Source organism: Schistocerca cancellata, chromosome 10, assembly GCF_023864275.1.
Source record: "Schistocerca cancellata isolate TAMUIC-IGC-003103 chromosome 10, iqSchCanc2.1, whole genome shotgun sequence".
NCBI lineage: Eukaryota > Metazoa > Arthropoda > Insecta > Orthoptera > Acrididae > Schistocerca > Schistocerca cancellata.
Genome location: NC_064635.1, coordinates 202,554,563 through 202,571,644, shown reverse-complemented (window position 1 = coordinate 202,571,644; position 17,082 = coordinate 202,554,563). Strand labels below are relative to the sequence as shown.

Here is a 17,082-nt window from a genome sequence, read left to right as displayed (position 1 = left end):
GATCACCATGCACACGTACACAGGCCGCACAACGGGTTGGCATACTCTGGATCAGGTGGTCGAGCACCTGCTGGGGTATAGACTCCCACTCTTGCACCAGGCCTGTCGGAGCTCCTGAAGTGTCGTAGGGGTTTGAAGACGTGCAGCGATACGTCGACCGAGAGCATCCGAGACGTGCTCGATTGGGTTTAGGCCTGGAGAAGAGGCAGGCCACTCCATTTGCCTGATGTCTTCTGTTTCAAGGTACTCCTCAACGATGGCAGCTCGGTGGGGCCGTGTATCATCCATCAGGAGGAAGGTGGGAACCACTGCGCCCCTGAAAAGGCGGACATACTGGTGCAAAATGACGTCCTGATACACCTGACCTGTTACAGTTCTTCTGTCAAAGACATGAAGGGGGTTACGTGCACCAATCATAATCCCACCCCACACCATCAAACCACGACTTCCATACAGGTCCCTTTCAAGGACATTAAGGGTTTGCTATCTGGTTCCTGGTTCACGCCAGATGAAAACCCAACGAGAATCACTGTTCAGACTATACCTGGATTCGTCCGAGAACATAACCTGGGACCACTGTTCCAATGACCATGTACTGTCTTCTTGTCACCAGGCTTTACGGGCTCTCCTGTGACCAGGTGTCACTGGAATGCGTCTTGCAGGTCTCCGGGCGAATAAACCATGTCTGTTCAGTCGTCTGTAAACTGTGTGTCTGGAGACAACTGTTCCTGTGGTTGCGGTAAGGTGCCGAGCAAGGCTGCCTGCAGTACTCAGTGGCCGTCCGCGGGCACTGATGGTGAGATATCGGTCTTCTTGTCGTGTTGTACACTGTGGACGTCCCGTACTGTAGCGCCTGCACACGTTTCCTTTCTGCTGGAATCGTTGCCATATCTTGAGATCACACTTTGTGGCACACGGATGTCCCGTGCTACGACCTGCTGTGTTTGACCAGCCTCCAGTCTCCCTAGTATTCTACCTCTCATAATATCAGTATGTGTTCTTTGAGCCATTTTCAACACACAGTCACCATTAGCACATCTGAAAACATCTGCACACTTACTCGCTGCACCGTACTCTGACATGTTCCAACACACCTCTGCGGATGTGGACTGCTGCCAGCGCCACCGTGCGACGACCGCAGGTCAAATCCACTGCATGGTCATACCCCGAGGTGATTTAAACCCGCAAACCGCCCACCAGAGCGTTGTTTCACCATGTATCAGCATTATCCTTAATTTATGAGCATGAGCATGTATCCCACTCGACATGTCTTATGGCATATTTTTCGACAATATGTGGGGTGTTCCTTTACTGTGACAGAAAAACGGTCATAGGATTTCGTTAACTATATTACTAATCGGCTAAAACGATCAGGTATTGCCAGGTGCAGATTACCTACCGGACAGCTACCACGAAGAAACAAAAATTCATTTACAGTGTTTCACGTTATTATTGACCAAATTTAAAAATTTAAAACGGTGACATAAACCTAGTGGTAAAGAGGTGTGGTGTTACGTTAAAGTTCTACGCAATGAGACAAGTGTTACAGGTAGAAACTGTGTATATATGTTGGGGCAGCGTAACTCACAGCGCGCAGGTTACCCAGACTATATTCATCCAATATTTTAGAATGAGAGCACTTAGCGACTTCCAGTTAAACTGTACACTTTTCGAAACTTTCTCTCGCTGATACTCCACACAAAATGACGAAAGGAAAAAAGTTTATCATTTACTACATTTTCGCTGTTCATGCAGTAAAACTTCAGCATCGTACATGCCTCTTTACTACTGATTCTATTCACAACACGTTTAGCAGACAGTATCCACGTAGCACTGAATGTACCTGGAAAACTATATCATTGTTTGACACACAGTTCAGGAGATATGACCCTTTAACGTTGAGATGCGTTGAAAAATTGACTTTTCTTATAACAGAGCGCTAATGATACAGACTCTACTCATCCAATGTTAGACAAAGAAGCGCTTATAGACTCCCAATAAACAGGACTCCCATGTTGTTTAAACAATCGGGAATGGTGGTTACTGCTGTGAGTCTGTTTCGGCTAACTTTACAGTTGTCGTATCACCTGCTGCTGTTAACACAATACCTTATAGTACTACTGTAATAGGAAACAACAATTAGAAGAATAAAGGGCTCTGTTACTACTACCACAAACATCTTCATCTTTCTAAGCAGCTACTAATGGTACTGAAAGTTCCGTTGTTAATACCAGTACTACTACTACGATTTCTTATGATAGTGTTAATGTCGCTGACCTTACTAGAAAACTTTAAGTAGCATATTGTCCTGAGTAGCTTTACTAGTTTAGGATGGACAACTGCACACACACACACACACACACACACACACACACACACACACACACAGACTTTACTACTATTGGTATTACCTGGGTTCTCAGTACATATCATATTCGTCAGGCTGCAGATTTCAGGAGTAACTTATTGTATTGCATCCAGACTGAGTTGGGATGGATGGGAGGAACAATTACAGTTAAAAACACATTGTCTCACGTATTGTTTTGGTTTCAGGGCACCACCACTTCAAGAAAATTTCATCAGTTGGGAGAACAAAAAGCGAAAGCTAATGTAAAATGTATCTTAGCGTGAACTAGCCGTCTCGAGGTGAACCTCTCGGTTCTAAACCGGTAACGGCGCTATTTAAATAAATAAAAAGCACTTTAAAAATGGCTGGTTGCTGTTATCTTCTATGTAAGAGTCAACCTATATAATAAAAATACATTTTGGGTCACTTAATAACAGCCATGGTGGAAATAATAATATATTTATACATTCTGTACGTATTTTTCATTACATTCTAGTAGGTTTACATCTAACTAGCTTATTATTTAATCGAATTTTTATCTTTTTCACAAATTGCAACACCTAAGTTTTTCACGCTAATTAAGGTCAAATAAGCATGGTCTTTTCCGAATGTATTTCTGACCAAAAAGCGATTCAGATAGCTGGAGTCCACAGTTTTTGTTAATCGTGTCCTTTACGTTCTTGTGGAGATATTTCCATAGCAACTTTCAACCCCTAACGAAAATTCCTTTATATCTAACCGAGAAGTGAAATATCAATTTTCATAAATTTATCTTCAAATTCTTTTAATGAAACGAAATATTTTCCTAAAAATCTTCATCCCCTATTGCACTCCTTAGGAGATGAATTTCCAGGAGCACTGAAACACGTATTTTTTTTATTTCTAGCCGAGAAGTCAAATACCATAGATATAGCCTTACAAATCCTATAGTAATTCTTTATTTTCAGAACAACTTTCACCCACTGTTTTACCCCCTTAGTGAAAGACGTATTTTCCTTTTATTTCCTGACCGAGAAAACAAATACCAGTTTTCGTAATTCTAGCTGCAATATTCCCTTAATGGCGTATTTCACCCCCTTAGGAGTGGAATTTCGGACAATCTCTTCTTAAACGATTCCTGCAGTATAGTACCCACTCCAAACTTCAAGTTTCTATCCTTAGCTGTTTGGGCTGGGCGATGATGAGTCAGTGAATCAATCTGACCCTTTTTCACCTCTGTAGGGGCTTAATTTCCGAAAGCAGCGAAACACGTGTTTTTTCATCTCTAACCGAGAAATCAAACACCAGTTTTCAAAGATTTAGCTTGATGCACATCTTTATGTATGTGTATGCAAAGCACCACTCTCACACTAAAACCTTTTCACATCCTCTACATAGTCCCGATCTCTCACCACAGTTTGAAGCCCTATAGAAAGACATTCGTTGTCTTCGATCTGCCTCGAACGAAGGGACGCATGCTTGGGTACAATAATGGCTCTCTAGACTACTGCAGTCATTTTTCCGCGAAGGCACTGACCATCTCGTATCACAATGGGATAAGTACATCAACAGTTATGGCGATTATTTTCGAAGTAATCAACAGTTTATTTACTTTTTTCCGTCTTTACTGTTCTCATTTGACTGTCCCTTATAGATACGTTTTAACAGCTAGTTTCCGCCGCGCGGAGTGGCCCCGTGGTTTGAGGCGCCATGTCACGGATTGCGCGGCCCCTCCCGCTGGAGCTTCGACTCGTCCCTCGGGCATGGGTGTGGTTGTGTGTGTGTGTGTGTGTGTGTGTGTTGTTCTTAGCATAAGTTAGGTTAAGTTAGTTTAAGCAGTATGTAAGTCTAGGGACCGATGACCTGAGGAGTTTGGTCCTAATGAATTCACACATTTGAAGTGAAAGAAAAGAAAAACTAGTTTCCTAGATTTCCGAAAGACCTTCGCCACTTAACCACATCATCAACTTCTCAGAATACAACAGTACAGATTATCTTTGCAGACATGTGGGTGAATCTGTGAATATTTGACTAATAGTGTCTCGTAAGTTATCCTAGATGGCAGAAGTTCAACAGAAACCAAAATAACATCGGTGTGCTCCGAACTAGCACTAATAAGACATCCATTCTCCTCATTGTAGATAACTGTTTATCACGCAGGATCAGCAAGATGATAAGATTGTTCTCTGACGACGCAACTGTCTACAGGAATGTATCGTCGTTGGACGACCGTAAGGAATTACATAAGGATTTGGACAGAATGTAATGATGTAATGAATGGCACCATAGCTTAAGTGGATAAATGTAAGGTAATGTCCCTCAACAGACACTGGGTCTGTGGTCGTCATAGACTGAGCAATATGATTTACGTAGATGTGATCTGGGCCTCACATGAATGGGACTTTGAGTTTACTCGTGTTGTGTGGGATGGATGCAAGGTATCCGCCTCCCCACTCTCCTCTGATGAAGGGTGGGAGTGGGTAAAGAAGGAAGGCCGCGACAGCCCTCGCCGCGGTCGGGATTTGCGGCGGACGGCGCGCGATTCCAGCCGTCCTCCAGCCGCGGGAAATAAAGCGCGCCGTCCCTTCCATCGCGCTGATTGGCCCGTCTGGGCGTGGAGGGGATGAGGGCACCCGCTGCGGCCAGTGAGCCGTGACAAATGAGGACGCAGGCGGCCGGATTACCAGGTCCCGGCCGAGCAAAGAAAACAGCAAGCCGCCGAAATGGCAAAATAATATTTCTTCCACAAATCCTTCCCGCTGCCGACCGTCCAACTGATGAAAGAGGCTTGCGACTTGGACCGCGGGAGTGGGCTTCCACTGGGACCTGCTTCCTGGCCCACGTTCATAACTGTACCTGGATCAGAATAGTGAGGGGGCTCAAAATAGAGAGGGGCGGATCCAAATCTCATTTAAGGGCAGGGGGTCGATGAAAATCTCTCGTCAACTTTTTTAATTCACGTAACATTCATTACTATAACGGATAAAATTTTGTTTTATAAAATTGATTCCGATCAACCTAAGAGGTATTTTTAGTGATATGAAGCAAAAACATATACACATCAATAATTTAATTATTCAAAAATTATAGAGTAAATTTCGCGTGAGGGGGAGAGGGGGATTCCACCCAAATCTCACGAAAGGGAGAGCGGGCCTCCAAAGTTTTTTAAAAAAAGCTTCATGCAATTAATTCGTAATGGATGTCTGCTAAGCAGCTTCGGCGAAAACTGCAAACTGTCTAGCGCAGGGCATCTTAAGACAGTGCAGTATGTACCCGCCTACAGCGGCAAAGGGGGCTGTGGACTCTTTCACCAACTAGCCAAAAAATGCAACATGTCGCACCCATTACAATGACCCTTTCGCTGTGTGATTACTGTTGATGGCAAAAGGAGAATGGCCCATTGTTATGTAACGAGGTCATTAATTTCAAAGAGATTAGGCACTGGGCTATCCAAAAAATAGTTCCACACTGTTTCGTAAATCTGCTGTGATGCAGGACATTGTCTCCATTAATAGATTAAGAGCAAATCATATCGGATTAAGAGCGGGGCACACGACTACCAATAAAAGAAAACGCCTGTTACAGTTAACCTCTCAGGAATTGCAGTTACTATAAAGATGAAGATGACATCCTGCATATTTACTGGAGTCTCTGAAACAAATAGAAAACGAAGGACGAAACACTATAAGATGTATTCAAAACTGCTGATTACTTCTGACTCTGATTTACTATAATTTCCACTGACGGGGAAAATCACATCACCAAAAAATAATTAATGTAGAATAATGAAATTTGGGAAATACGTCTGTCTAGGTAACATATGTAAGCGATTAACGTAGCAAGATCACGGGTTAATGTAAGCGCGAGATAAGCCATTCCGAATGTGAACTGCTGGTAAATTAATAACCGGCATAACCGCCAGAATGTTGAATGCAAGCCTGCAAATATGCATGCATCACCTAGTCGACATTCGGTACAGAATGTTCAGTTACAACAGCGGTATGTGGGTGATTTACGAATCCATCTGAAAATATTTTTCCTGTTGGGTAACACCCTCTGGAATGCTGTTCATGAATGGCAGCATAACAGGTCGAATCACCGGACTAACGTACAAAGCTGCAGTCAGGGTGCGTGGGATAGCCGTGAGAGTGCTCCTTGTGATCTTACCCTCCCACACATTACTATTAAATTTTTCTTAGTGTTTTCATTAGTTTCCAAAGCTTCGAGACGCTTGTTGGCTCCAGGGCTTGCGTCTAGGCGCTTCAGTCTGGAACCGCGCGACCGCTACGGTCGCAGGTTCGAATCCTGCCTCGGGCATGGGTGTGTGTGATGTCCTTAGGTTAGTTAGGTTTAAGTAGTTCTAAGTTCTAGGGGACTGATGACCTGAGATGTTAAGTTCCATAGTGCTCAGAGCCATTTGAACCATTTTTCTTGCGTCTAGGGGTGCATTCATCTGCTGAAATTTTGATATAACGTTGTGGGTTCCTGGTGACTAAATAGCTGAAGAAGATTTGCCTGTACATTTCTTGAATTTTATTCTGTGTCTCATTATTAAATATCGCCCCGTTTTTACAATTTCCACTTAATATTCCAAATTACATTGTTAGTGTCGATCACATAAATAAGTCTGTCTCCATCAGAAGCATGCTCACTAATCCTACTAACATTCTGCGATACTCACGATATTCCAGACAGTTTACAACGCAAAAGACTTACACCCTTTCTTGACAAAAGAAGAATCATCGGTAAAATGTATCATTATTTTGTGAATGAGTCCAGAAATAAATTTTATAATTATCATCAAATGGTGCAATTAATTATGTGAATTTTAAGTATGCCCGAAATTTTGTAATTTGAAATATTTCTAAAAGAAGAGTAATTTTAACTGTTAGTACATATAGATTGTAACACGTTAATTCCTTTTTATACATTTTAGCCTGAAATACAATACATTGTATACAAAATGATACGAAATGCCTTTACTTAAACAGTTGAGATAATGATCACCTATACAAGAATCGATAGTATAAATGGTATCGGTTATTTCTATAAAAGAAGGTAATGTTAGAAAAGAGTATCCCACTACATCCTGCTGTCATACTCAATCGCACCGCAGAACATAATTCCAGGTGTAGCTCCAGTCTGTCTAGCAAGCAGACAGGTTGGGTGCAGTTCCCCAGCGCCCCCCCCCCCCCCCCTCCTTACCAACACACGGCCATCACTGGCACCGAGGCACAACCAGCTTTCATCAGAAAACACAACAGACCTCACCTTGCCCCTACCACGGTTTTCTGCTTATGTATGAAGGCTAAACTCAGGATCTATAACAGGCATTATGATACAGAGTTTTGGGCACGGGAGACAGGCGTAAGCGACAAGCCCGCACGAGCTACTGCTACCGGAAGCCAGGCGACACCTATCGCCGAATTTCGAAACGACCTGTCATGTAGGACGCATCATATATGAAGCTGATAATATCTGATTTTTTAAATATAATGTTTCTGTTGTTTAATGAATGTAAAGGGAAATGCGAGAAAAGCTAACAGGAAAAGGTAGCTCGTGCCTCAGTGGCAATGGAGTCTCGTCGCTGTCGGAATTTGTCATAGCTCCACGCAATGGCCCGCGAACAAGATTACCGCTGCACGTGACGAGTCGCCCGGTCGTAGATATAATTAGTGATACCCCGATTAAATTGGTTGTCGATGAACTACATAAATGAAAATGTAAATGTTCGTTTGCTCAAAATCTTAAATCTACGGAAGTTACTTCTACGATTACTCTGAAATTTTTACACAACTTTTCGGTCCAATACGTGCGTGTTTTTATGTACCTTCTGGTGCACCACATACTATGTACAATTATATACGTAATAATTATACGGGAATATATATAAAAATGTAAATGCTCGTTTGTTCAGAATCTCAAATCTCCGGAAGTTCTTAAAAGATTTCATCGAAATTTTGACACAGCATTGATTTCGAATACGCACGTCTTATTATATGCCTGTGTTTAGTATACAGGGCGTAAGTTGACAAACCAGAATAACTCGAAAAATAAGCTTCACACGAAAAAATGTGTAGAATCCAAAGTTGATTATTTTCGAGGGACATCTGCTGGTGCTAAAATTAGCCCGCCACCCCAGCCCCTTGGGGATGGGGCGGAAGGCAACTTCAAAATTTCAAATGGGAACTCCCATTTTTTATTGCAGAATCAGATTCTACATAAAAAAGTACGTTCATTTTGTCTTCAACATTTGTTTCGATTCTTGGTAGTTGGCGCTGTAATTCAAGAAAATCCATGTTCTCATTTTTGCGTGGAAAATGGTTACGGATAAATAAAAAATACTTATTTACTTCGTAAATGTTGAGTCGCTAAAACTAAAACTGCCCCTCTCTCCCCATAGAGTGGGGTTTGAGAGAGAGGAGTTTTACAAATCTTGACCCACTTATTAATTATTTCCGCAGATTCGGATAAGTTTTGTTTGTTTCGTGGTCATGAGGCGCACTACTTTTAATTATCAAACAAATCATTTACATGTTTGTGTCATTTAGAGAGATAATAGAAATTGAGATATTTCGAAACTTAATTGTAAACATAACAAATGAATACATAATTTTTAACTTATTAAATAGCAGTGTAATTGAATAAATAGTTGGGCATCTAGAGCCCAAAGAAATACTACAAAATAGTAATGAAGTAGCTGAAACATAGCGATCGGTTTATTCGCTCTCAAGGATACTACTTGGAAGGTGATGGTGCATAGTAGCATCTAATATAATGTAATAATTATAGTTAATATACAGGGTGTCTCAAAATGTATGGTAAAACTTTAATGTGTTTCATCATCTAAAATATCTTAATTACTTTAGTTAAGATATTCATGCTATGTTCGGCTTAAATGACACACAACCTCACAAAACTTTTATGCCGTTGAATCAGTTTCAACATGTGCGTCTTCGGTTGTCTCTGCATTGAAGATCTATGCACACTCGGCGCAACAAATCCATATCAACGGTGGCAATGGAAGCAACGGTTCGGTTCTTAAAATCATTGGAGTGGTTCGTAGATGTTCGGTAGACTCTGTCCTTAACATGTCGCCGTAAACATAAGTCCATCGGTGTAGTGTCAGGTGACAAAGGAGACCAAGGAATTGAATCACCCCTGCCAGTCCACCGATCTGGAAACACCTGGCCTAGAACATCTCGCTCAGTCTGAGCCCAATGTAGCGGTGCACCATCCACTTGGAAGACGTCTGTGTTTGGCGGTCAGCCTTTTGTGTTAACGCCAACAGTCCGAGAATATGAAGGTAACTATTGGAATTAACTATTCCTTTTTCTGAGAAGAAAATGGTCCCACGATGCGATCAACCATCATAGAACCATGTAAGTCACTTTCGGGCTGTCCGGTATCTCGTCCGTCACAGTATGCAGATTGGTGGTGCCACAAACGCAAACATTGTGTTTATTTACATTATCACACACATGGAATGTTGCATCGTCAGAAAATGCTCGGTTGTTTAGAAAACTTCTTTCCATTCTTCTCTAAACGGCGAAGAACGTCCGCAGCGAATTGCATACGTTGTAGCGTGTCATCTGGTTTCAGATTGGGCAGCAACTGCGGTTCGTATGGATATATCTGTTAACGTTTCCGAAGGACGCGGTGCATAGTCGTCCTAGGGATTTGCAGCTCCTGCGACGCCCTCTGAACAGACTTCCGCGGTGAACTCGAAAAGGCAATCGTATCCGTCCTGTGTCTGTTCACTTGTTCTGTGTTGTCCAGTATGATGCTTCACATCACCGTTTGCTGCCTGCACAAAAGTCCTGTACCGCCGGCCTGCTTTCTATACCGTGCTTGGAAGTTCCTTTGAACCTGCGTGTCCGCTTTAGTCTGAATAAACCTTTCCATACACTGAGCCTTTTCTTGAACCATTGTCATTATGCTTCACTCACGACAATCCGGAACACACACAAACAAATCTTTGTAAGTTTGTCTGTCCCATTAGACAAACCTGGTGCGAATATTTTAATTAGTTTGGGTGCAGTAACACTACCTTTTGACGCATCGTGTATTTCGGATACTACCTCAGAAAAACTATTCGGCCAGAGAAGTGGTGTATTCGATAGACTGGCATTGGGGGGGGGGGGAGGCTTCCACCGCCTGCCACGGTCAACGGCATCTGTGCGACTATCGGTTTGGGTCCATTCTGACGACGGTGTTTCGCACTTCGCGTTTGGAAAGCTGGCAACGGCGCTGCCTGCCGTCAAGGATCTTCTCTTACCGTATGGAGCGTAGCGATGAAATTGCGTAGAAAAGTGCCAAGGCTGTGATCCCACGAAGCGAAGTCAACGCTGCACGTTGACGCAGCAAGCGTGAACGTATTCTTCATCTACGTCTACATCTGTGTTCTGCAAACCACTTTACGATGTCTAGCAGAAGGTACTTTCTGTACCACTGTGAGTTGCTGCTATTCCCGCTCCACTCGCGAATGGTTCGCGGGAAGAATGATCGCTGATCAACCTCCTTTTGAGCTCCAGTCCCTCTAATTTTATCTCCAGGGTCTTTTCGCGAGATTTACATGGTAATGTACGCTTCAGAATTGTTCAAATGGCTCTAAGCAGTATGGGACTTAACATCTTAGATCCAGTCCCCTAGACTTAGAACTACTTAAACCTAACTAACCTAAGGACATCACACACATCCATGCTCGGGGCAAGATTCGAACCTGCGACTGTAGCAGCAGCGCGTCTCCGGACTGAAGCGCCTAGAATCGCTCGGCCACAGCGGCCGGCCCAATGTAAGCTATCGTAAATTTTTATAGTAAACCACTCCGTGATGCCAGAATGCCTCTTGAGCAGCACCTGCCACAGTAGTTGGCTGAGCATCTCTTGTGACACTTCACGCTTACTAAAAACATGGATGTGGGTAATGTCCTTAGGTTAGTTAGGTTTAAGTAGTTCTAAATTGAAAGGGACTGGTGACCTCAGATGTTAAGTCCCATAGTGGGACACATAGTGAACTAAGTGAACCTGTGACGAAACGCGGTACTCTTCTTTTGATCTTTTCTATTTCGTCTTTCAATTCTATGTGGTACCGATCCCAGACTAACAAGTAATATTCAAATATTGATCGATCGATGATTTCATAAGCTGCTCCTTTGTGGATGGACTGGACTTCCTGAAGATTCATCCAATGAATCTCAGTCTGGAATCTGTCTTACCTGCGATTTTATTTATGCCGTCGTTCCAGTTTAAATCGATTCGTACGTTCACTATTGGATATTTTATGGTGTGATTGCTTCCAGTGTTTGTTTCCGGTTTCTCTGTTTATGTATTCGCAATACATTGAATTTTTTTATGCTGAGGGTGAGTAGCCACTCCCCAAGGGCCCATCGTGCATTTCACTGCAGTTTTCTGGCATTGCGACTTCTCCACATACAACAGTATTATCCACGAAAAACTTTATAGAACGTCCGACGCCCACTAGGTCATTTATACACAAGGTGTCCCGAAAATCTACGGTAACCTTAAGGAATGGATTCTCCATATAACATGAGGTTATCGTAAGAGCTATGAGCATTTTTTCGTCTTCAATACTGTGAAACAAATTGCTTCAGTAATTGAAAGAAAAACAGCCCTCGGTCACTATTTTTAACGAATTAACTGGGTTTCGACGCTGCTAGGAGTGTCTTCCTCAGAATTTAAATCAAAGAATGGTCTATATTCTATAGCATGGTCACAGAATTATGACTAAAAACGTAAGATAGAGTATAAGTACGGAGTTTTCGTGAAAGACTGGCCGTACGTATGTGTCATTTATAAAATAATAAATATGCCAAAAGGGCATTAGTCACAAAGATATTTAAGATAAAGAAAACTGTGATGGCGAGCCACTAAGGGCTGCTCGTTACGCGCTTCGAGTTCATCTTTCACTTAAAAAAAAACAAAAAACTGGAGTGTCGCGTGCACTTTCCTGTCTGATTTGCCTTACGTTCGTCAGCATAAGGCTCTGTCTCCGTAATTTGTCACGTAATATATTAACGCTTTTCTTGTCTAATATGCTCATCGCTTCACATGTGATTATTACAATAATTTTTTTTTCTTTGCAGTACATTTTATGTCAGTTCTGTTTGTTTGTTCCAGGTAAGCAGACCAGTTACTCTTGGAAACGATGGTGGATGGCAAAACAGTACGTAAGTACAATATTAAAATATTAACTTTTACGTACTAACATCAGTAGCAGCTAGGCTGATCAGAGATCCTTATAGTAGTCCGTTGCATCTATTCAGACGTTTTAAGGACAAAGTACCCAATCTCCGTAGAAGCATTACTGTGAGATCGTGGAAGAAGGCACAAGTGGATCCGATAATGGTCTTAGCCCTCATCCTGTCCTTGTTAAGTGTTAAGTAGAACCATATACAGACTGGACCAGTTTAATCCATAATGGTGAGTAACTTGAGACAGAGATGAGATACAGCAAAAACGTTTTAGTCGTAGTGGCAAATTGCCGTGACTTCGAAGGCGATTTTCAAGGTCATTTCGAAATTAAAACGATTTTTTGATTCATTATTCAAGGTCATGCTGAGACTGAATGAAGGTCAAATAAGCAAATATATTTCTAGTTTTAGTAGGGATTAACTCGGAGCAAAGGAGGGATACGGTAAATATTATGTTAGACATCAATTGGAGAGGACATCCCAAGGGGTGAGACGCCAGGAGAATCGCTCAACGACTTGTAAATCAATGATCTAGATTGATTTTGTTTTTTCTGTCTTGAAAAAGGCAAAATAACATTTATACGATGTGATGTATTTATTTTTGCCAATAAACACGTTAATCAGAACTGAAAGTTCAAATATCTTTCCTCTTTCCAAACTTGACGTCAAAAAATAGTAGTTTCCATAAAACAAATTTCAACCTTCGGGTGAGCTTCGATAATTACCTTAAGATCATTGTTATTGGTAGTGATACGTGACTCCTTATCCCCTTCCAATATGTTTCTAATATTGCATTTTCATGTACGTCTCCTGTATCCCACGTTAACCCTGCTAGAACTAAAAAGGCGTTTTTGGTAATTTAATTTCAATGGGCCTTGTCATGACCTTTAATAATGTATCATTTTGTAAGTAAAATTTACCGCTCTCCTTAAAGCTTAAATCAAACATTAGGGTTCCCAGTCAAAAAATCTCTCTAACCTTCAGATCACTTTAAAATCAGTTCAAGATCACGGCCTTGCGTGACCGTCTTTGCCATTTGTAACTTTCGCCTAAAAATTTTGCCGTATTCATCTCTAACCCGAGTATTCTCTATTATAGTTTAAAATGGTCCACCCGGTATAAAAGAATTGAAATAAACTCTGAAAAAGCACAGGAGGTGGATAAATTTTTCTTTAATTTTTACCTTTTTTACTATAATGATACCACAGAAAGAAATTCAAATTTACATGAGCCGATGATGTAGTCTTATTGGAAATGGCGTATGAAGTCGGAGTGTGTTGAACACAGGCCTGATTTTCTTGTTCATCATGCTGTACTATCAAGAAGACTAGATTGAAAAACGCGTTAGAGTTATTTTGGGCCATTTTATATATATAAATACATGAGTGGCCGTGGACTCTACTTTGATTTCATATTCACGAAAAATTCGGCATTAGAGTGCAGAAGACCTTTATCTTGCATATCGGTAACGAATGAAATGCTCACGTTTTCGGTGGCTGAATAATGAATTTTAAAATGAGCTCCACGGACAAAATATAGTCGAATCCGTGAGAGAGCGCGCTGGTAGCTGTGCGGCTTTATAGTGGTGTGGATTTGGTGGCTGAAACGAAACAGTTTATTGGACGGGCATCGACAGCGAAAGTTCTGCTGTTGAATAAAAACCACTGCAGCCGTTCTACATCCTGTATTGAAGGCACGATCGGTTTCGTAATTCAAATTACATTATCTGGTGCCAATCTGAATAAAAAGAAGAAAGAGATCGTGAATAGTATGACGCAAAGACTATATGACAGTGGTAAAAAGTGTTCGCAAGACTGAAAACTTACATTATAGTGGTCAAGCCACTTTACAGTCCAATGCCAACCCTTTCCTGAAAATCTGGGAAATTTCGCAAAATGTGGTAGTCACGGAATAAAACGCGGCAATCAAACTAGAACGTATGAACAAATGGGACGAGAGAAAAGATTGTAAAAAGCACCGGTGGTGGGGGGGGGGGGGGGGACGAAGTACGGAGCAAACAGTACCCAGCTGAAGCGGTGGCAAGAGGGAACGCTGCGACTATCAGAACATAAGACCCCCGAGGAAAGCGGCGCATGCGCGGAAGCGTAATGCAACAAACAGTTGGCAATCGGGCGTGTAAAAGCGAACATATTAATAAATATAGTAAATATCAGGCGAATAACTCATAGACATATGGATAAAAGCCTGGAACCTGTAACCGGTCATTTGTAAACGTAACATGTAGAATAAAAAAGCCTTAAAGATACTCGCATTTTTAAAGAATTAAAAAAAATTTAAAAATTTTTCAAAAAGGGGAATAGTACTAGTAAAGGCAGTCGCAGCGTTCTGTTCCGGCGCGGCTTCAGCTGAAATACTGTTCACTCTAACTTCCTCTTTTTTCCCGCACTTTCCCCTTCCTCCCCTCTTCCTGGTGGTTTTTATAATCATTTTTCCCGTCTCATTTGTTCCAGTTTCACTGCTGCGTTTTAATCCGTGCCAACCACTTTTCACTGAATTTCTCAAATTTTTAAGAAAGGGTGGGATCGGACCGTAAAAGTGGCTTGTCCACGCTAATGTAACCATTCGATCTCGCGCGCACTTTTTCTATCCTCTTTGTGTTTACTCTCTCTTTCTTCTTTTTACTCCGATTTACACGTGATGATTTAATATAAATCACGAAACCGGTCGTGCCTTTAATGAAAGATTTACAACAAACTTACATATATTATCGAAGCAATATGTGAAGTACAGAGGTGTTTCGTGATTTTTGTGGGAAACACCATACTTGTTACAATTTGAATATCGAGAAAATGGCAAAAAAGCCGTTTACTGAAGCTTATATACTGCAGCGCTGGCGTAATCGTGGCAGTGAATGGGCGTGTCACGTGCCGGTCGATTGTGTTGTACCAGCGCAGTACGACAGCTCGGTGTGGAGACTCGACGCAGTGAAAGAAAGGAGCTATGGCTTATGGCCTTGCCTTTGACCGCACCGGTAATTAAGTTGCGTATTAGTTGGTTTGTCAACGTGCGCTGTCCACTGGCCGCTACCTAACACGGCGGTAAGAACAGCGCGGATGCGAGAGTCACAGTTCGGCCACGACAATCGCTCTCAAAGCGGGCACGAACAGCTGCTAGCAGTGAATGCCGGTGCATCTCAAACGGTTTCCCAGAGTGCTCTGCGAGGGGGGAACTTCATACGATGGATATTTGCAGTCGGCTACCTCGAAGAAAGTCATTTTTAACTGCGGCACATGAAGTTTGTAGCACTCCCCTACCATTAATGCAAATAAAATTGTTCGTCTGAATTGTGTTCGGTTCTACGAGATAATGAAGTCTGGCACAACTGTGGTATATTGCGGCAGGAAAATGAAACAATATTTAAATTGAAAACATGAATACTCAGTGTATAAAATGGTTCAAATGGCTCTGAGCACTATGGGACTTAACTGCTGAGATCATCAGTCCCCTAGAACTTATAACTACTTAAACCTAACTAACCTAAGGACATCACACACATCCATGCCCGAGGCACGATTCGAACCTGCGACCGTAGCGACTCAGTGTATAAATCTACAAAGGGCTTTCAATAAGTTTTGCACAATCATCTCTAATTTTTTTATTTTTTTGCAGGAGGAGAGTGAAATTTTTGTTAACATACTTGGAACATTTAGCTATACACGCATCTGGGCCAACGTTCTTTCCTTGATGTAAATGCACTTTGGTAAAATTCTGGGGATTGACTTTTACACCACCGCTTGACACAGCAAATAAGGTCTCTCTCACTATCAAATGTTTTACCGCGCAGGTGGGCCTTCAGACGACGAAAGAGATAAAAATCAGACGGAGCCAAGTCCGGACTGTAGGGAGGATGAGGAAAAATGTTCCAACCCATTTTCCTGATTTTCTCCTGCGTCATAAGGGCTGTATAATGTTTGGCATTGTCATGGTGTAGTCTGTTGAGCTGACCCTGAAGTTGTGGTCTGTGGGTCGTGATGGCACATCGCAGCTTGTCCAGTGACACAGTAACGGTCCCGGTTAATTGTGGAGCCAGGGTCCAAAAAAGTCAATGAAAATGACACCACACTGATCCCAGAAGAAGGAGGCCATCACCTCTCGGCCTGCCGTTCGTTAATGTCTTGGTTTGTCCTTCCGAGGGGAACCTGGATGACGCCACTCCACGGGTGGGGATTTGCTCTCAGGTTCGGACAAAAACAACCGTGTTTCATCCTTGGCAATGATGCCGTCAAAACACTGTTTCCACTCTTCAGTAAAGGGCTTCATTGAGACCCACGCACACATTCTTCCTCATCGTTTTCATTTCGCTTGTCAATAATCTAGGCACACAACGTGCACAGATTTTTCTGTTCCCTAGTGACTGTACCAGTGATACCACACTACCCAATGACAAACGAGTCATTCCAGCAAGCTGTAGTGTCGTCACACATCTGTCATTTTCGATGATTTGATCAATGGTCTCCTTATTCGGATCACTCACTGCTGTCGATGGTCAACCGCATCTTGGACTGTCCAGTAGAGAGAAATC

General features: G+C 42.2%; 1 protein-coding gene across 1 annotated transcript in view; it reads left to right on the top strand.

The window, feature by feature from the left end:
• Window positions 1-17,082, top strand: part of LOC126106265 (uncharacterized) — a 1,253,536-nt gene that overhangs the window by 1,218,615 nt on the left and 17,839 nt on the right. Inside the window, exon 6 of the mRNA XM_049912489.1 lies at window positions 12,466-12,515. Within this exon, the coding sequence (XP_049768446.1) occupies window positions 12,466-12,515 (50 nt within the window). The remainder of the gene's footprint in view (window positions 1-12,465; window positions 12,516-17,082) is intronic.